The following is a 5,274-nucleotide window of genomic DNA, read 5'->3' as shown; positions in this document are numbered from 1 at the left end:
GAACGTACGAATAATGACTCCTACAACAGTTATTCTTGCAGAGAAGGAAAAATGAGGGAATGAATAAAATGTTAGGAATAACCCCAATAACGGAACTGGATGAAATCGAGGAAGGGATTGATATTGTCATGATGACTCAATCAGTGTGTTGTACAATACGATTCGATGTTGATTAGAGACGTTGGAGTTTGACTCTGGACTTTCGTGATTTCCTTTTGTCATCTGGTTTATGTAATAATAAGGAAGGGTCAGTTAAGGTTATAGGTTATGAGAAGGTCAAGAGATGTCATCGAGTGTGAAGTGGTATAAAGTGAGTTAATGGATGTACAAATATCACTTATTATGGGATATGAATTGACCAATAAACGAACTAATTTTCGATTGTATTGTTGGCAGTCACTTGTCATATCATAAATGACTTGTCAGTTATAAGCAGAGCTTATTAGACAAATCCCTAAATTGCTTTTCATTCATTCTTCATCCTAAAAGCTGTTCTGTCTGTCTGCTATAAAGATTACGGGTCATATGAGTGACAATTTTGTTGTTCGGTGGTTATTAATTTTAGCACTTCGGTTGACAAATCCTCCTTTCCTATTTTTTGTATTGCCTCCATAAATGAATTGAGTATAGTTAAACTCATTTGGAATCGCTAACACATCGGAATATTTGGTTTGCCGTTTCTACTATCAGTAGGAAATTCCGTAGCGGATAACGAAATGTGCAGGAAACCTCCATGTTGCATTTTTTCCTCGATTTCTTTCTTTTTCCTTTGTCATAGGAAATGTTCATGAAACTAACCTTATAGTCTTACGTTAAGCAAAAAGATTCCACATTTACGCATGACTTTCATGGACTCTATGTCATAGAGGAAAAGAAAACTTCTCCCCTGATCTAGGACTTAGGCACTTCAGTCTACACCATTCTTCTTCAGAGGTGCCAGCCATGGCAGTTTGGATCGATTGGAGGTACTCTGAGTCATCGGTTTTTTTCGCTTTCCATTTATCAGTTCATGAAGAGGATATTTCGAAGAGTGCTTCCATGTTTGGCTGACGAGTTCACTTTCCGCTGGATAACATAGTGAAAAGGATTGGACTGCTTCACTGTTCTGATCGTTGGTTATTTTAAAGTTTAGTGTTATGGCATTTCTAATTTAGGGGTGACGTTATTCTGTGTTCAATTTCTTGTCCTCTCATTTTTTCATACATGCGATAAGTTATTGACAAAAGAAGTCTTCGCAGCAATTTGATCAATACTTTTATTGTAACGTTATGATATTGATAAAAGATTACTATATGGTGATGCCCGCAGTGATAGTCTGTTTGTAATTGGTTACATATATTGAATGTTTAGGAAATGATCAGTGAAGTGGATTGTCGTCGTGGTGCTCATGTCAATCCTGACATTTTCAAGCTTGAAAATAAACCTAAGGTTTGCATTTGTCGTTTATACTAAACTGAAGCTGTAAGGAAAAATGAACTTCAATTTCTCTGGCAGAGTTTTTATAGGTTTAGTTGGTATTTGATATTTGTTAAAAAAAAAACTTTCATCAGAAGTTGAAAGCGATCGTCCGGAATTGGTGGTCCAAAGAAACCAATGCTAGGATATGAAAACACTCGTGGTCGTAGTTGCCGCTTAGTAACTGCGAAAATAGTTCCCTAAAATTAGTAGTTTATATTTTTTTTCTTTCCTTTCTTGCATTCCAATGAATGAGCTTCAAGCTTTCCTTCTTTATATCTTCTATAGAGTAACATGAGTATTTTATATTTCTAACGTCAATTTTATGATGGAAAATAGCACTGTATATTTTACTTGGTCATAAAATGCGTAACAATATTATAATTGCGTAATGAGTTATCGTTTTCAGAATATATTATGTCATGAAATCGGTGCGGGTTCTCGTTGTTTAAAGTGTGATTGTCCGGGCCTCGATTTACACTACTGGAGGTAATTTTTCTAATGCTCCGTAAAAAGCGATAACTTTTCTTTGCATATTCCTTCACTATATTTTGAAACTCATAACTGTTTTGCAGAAAAATGTGTAAAATATGTTCCTGCAGGATGGATGATCACGATGTAATATTACCACGAAACATGGATCATGGTCAAATAGTAATAGGTTCTCGTTTCGTCTTCATCTGATTAATTTCCTTCACTTGTTTAAAATCTTGAGCGTTTCGATGCAAATGATAACTTCAGTGTTTGATAAACACTGGTCCGTATGTGATTAATCGTACTTATCAGCTGATCACAAAATGATGTACGAAGTAGTATTTTTTTACAGGTCGTTTGTTTGATTTTATACCCGAGTTTGAGAGCAAGTTATGTTTGCACCCGCCATCACCTTCATTACCGAACTCAAAAATGGCTTATCCTGTTCCTAATATTAAATTAGAGGTACTGGAAGTAATTGTATTTTAAGAAGGAATTTAAGAAAACCCTAAATTAGCGGCACAGAATAATTTTAATCATCTTGAGCAACTTCCAGAAAATCAGACCGGAATCAATGTACAATGTGAAACTTGAAGATGCTAAAGAGAAAAACAGAATGTCGGAATATACGTGGGTTCCAACAACTGACAAAGTATTAGCTGAGAAATACTTCAATGCTCTTCCAGAAAGCGAACGTCCTATTGCTGACAGTGAAGGTGCCCTAGATCGGCGTCACAAATTGCAGCATCAGGTTTGAAGATATTAGAATATAGTTCTCATTCGTCCATTTTTTTTGTGGGCAACCTTATATGTTTGTCCATCTTTTTTTGAACCATAGTAGAGTCATTTAGTCGAAATTCCATTCAGAAAAGGGGTTTCACTCTTTTTCTTTATCATTCGTATCAATAATCTCACCTTTTTACGAACGGTTTAAAATTCCACATCTTTATCTTTTTTTTTTTTGTAGAGCAAAATCAGAATTAAAAACAGATCCACGTAATACGTTCAAACCCATGTCTTCTGACTTAACCGTTTCGTGTACTTTTATTTTCTTATACGAATCTTCCTGTTCAGTTACCGCATCATGATTCTGATGCGTCTGCCGCGAAATCTCTAAAGAGTGAATTGGATAGAAAGGAGCACGCGAAGTATGTAAATACCGTGAAGGAAAGGGTTCGTTACATTGTTCATTCTAATTCTGATGTCTATAATGCGATGTTTTGAGTGTGTAATCAGCGCTTCATCAAGGTAATTCTGTACTAATTGATAAGATACTGTTAGTAAACCTTATATTTATTTTCCTTCTTTCATTTTCGTTCAAATTAAAACGGACGATAGTTGATAATTAAAATGTTTTGAGAAGTTTAGATTGTTGGTGTGGGTAAGTTGATTGAGTTCTCTGAAACGAATACGGTACTTGAAGCCTGGAAGACAACGACATCTGGATCGCATAGTGTTGGGAACATCGGCTTCCAAAACAATTATGGGGTTAGCTAGAACTTTCCCTGTCGCATTCATTCTGTATTTCAAAGATTATTTGCATATTTAATCTCACTTATAAATGTCTCTGATTTGAAAATATCTCCAGCTTTGTTTGAAAAACTGATAAAACCAGCGGGGAAGTATTTTATTTACCATCAATTGTTTACTAAGGGTTTTTTCATATCAAACAGTAGCTGAAAATCTTAAATTTTAGGAGTGTCAGTTTTGCCATAAGAATTTGCAAATTGGAGAGGTCGCGGTTGTGACAGATCACGGAGCACCAGATGTTAGTCTTTTTTAATCCTTCCCACTAATCTTTTTTAATCCTTAATTAATATCAGTTTTTCGGAAGCACTTACTGTATGGTTCCAGAATATTAAATTTTTAGGAAATGTGGCATGTCAACTGTTTCAAGTGCCATATTTGCAATCAAAGACTTGTAGACCTTCTCTATTTTTATAAGAATGGTGTTTATTATTGCGGCCGCCACTTCGGCGATTCTGTTTATCCAAGATGCTCGGGTTGTGATGAGGCTAGTTTTTTTTTTTTGGAAATTTCGATGTAAAAGTTCGCACCAATCAAACTTGTCTTTCAAACATATATACCCAGGAGTGAATAATGGGGACTTTTGACTGTCGATAGCCGAAGTCATACATCTATTAAATGGATTGCTTTAAGACTAAATATTAAATGAAATCCTGTGATGGCTGGCATTGTCTATCCCTTAAAACTCAGTAATAGCCGCATTTATTGGCATTCCTGGCTTATCCGGAAAGCATGGTTCCATGCATGATTGAATATTCTTGTTGATAGGAATCCTCAACTTTCTTACATGCCTTCCCTCATGAAGGTTTTTTAGTTATCAGTAATTGCAGGTGAAGCTTTTTTCAGCTTATTTTCTCGAAAGAATATACTTTTGCTGAAGACAAAAGTTGGCACTTGGATCATTTTTGCTGTTTTGGATGCGACATGCAACTCGGTGGCCATCGTTATATGATGAAAGATGAGCAGCCTTACTGTTTCAATTGCTATATGGAAAGATATGCGAAGGTTGGCTTTGAAATGTTATTTTAAGCTTCGTTAAGGGGCGTTTCCATCTTGATACATTCAGAAAAAGTTTTGTTTACATCTGGTGGTGGGTAATCCCACAGACAAAAGAATCAGAAATTTGTCTCCTTATTTACTTATAAACTTACATTTCAGACTTGCCGCTTTTGTTTCATTAAAATAGCTCCTGATCAGCAGCGGATTTCATTCAAAGACTTACATTGGCATGCTGGAGACAATTGTTTCCGGTGAGTTATTTTTTTCTGGATTTTTCAGACACCCAGTCACAACTGAATAATAAGACAAGTTTCTATATACTGCATGTAGCAGTGCTGAGATATGCCCTTTGGTAATATTTTTTTGCAACTATTTTCAGATGCAGATACTGCAATAAGGTATTGCTGAATCAGAGGTTCATCGTGAAAAATGAGGAAGTTTTTTGTAGTTCGGAATGCAAAAGAAATTTCGCAGCTTAAATGTTCGTATTATGAAGATAAGAACACTACATTCATATCATTGTCAGTAGCTGCTGGGCTTCCTATTGTTCTCGGAATTGTCGTCTTTGTTTTCTTCTCTCTCTCCTGATATGTCACCATTACACATCAGTTTTCTAATTTCAGTTATGAGCTTGTTTCAGTTTATGCTTTATTATCAGTAACATGAAACGACACTTATTTCCGGTTGATTTTTGTTTCACATTTTATTTATGTGGCTAATTCATTAAGAATGTTAACAAATGTTTAATCAGCAAATCATTATAACAGTGATAAAATTGAACAAACACATTCAGCTATTTCTTTAATCGGAGACTGTTCT

At 35.3% G+C, this 5,274-nt stretch overlaps 1 protein-coding gene across 1 annotated transcript; it reads left to right on the top strand.

Annotated features, from left to right (window-relative positions):
• Positions 1-1,252: 1,252 nt before the first annotated feature.
• LOAG_12356 (PET Domain containing protein) lies at positions 1,253-4,934 on the top strand (the record flags this gene model as incomplete). Its single annotated transcript, XM_003147870.2, has 12 exons — positions 1,253-1,428; positions 1,865-1,944; positions 2,031-2,116; positions 2,282-2,394; positions 2,486-2,680; positions 3,004-3,102; positions 3,298-3,417; positions 3,626-3,697; positions 3,800-3,943; positions 4,303-4,461; positions 4,615-4,706; positions 4,835-4,934. The coding sequence occupies exons 1-12, from the start codon at positions 1,354-1,356 to the stop codon at positions 4,932-4,934; spliced, it is 1,335 nt and encodes a 444-aa protein (XP_003147918.1). The 5' UTR covers positions 1,253-1,353.
• Positions 4,935-5,274: the final 340 nt, after the last annotated feature.

Source organism: Loa loa, assembly GCF_000183805.2.
Source record: "Loa loa unplaced genomic scaffold supercont3.37, whole genome shotgun sequence".
NCBI classification, from domain to species: domain Eukaryota; kingdom Metazoa; phylum Nematoda; class Chromadorea; order Rhabditida; family Onchocercidae; genus Loa; species Loa loa.
Note: the sequence above shows the minus strand (reverse complement) of the source record. Positions and strands in the feature narration are given on the sequence as shown.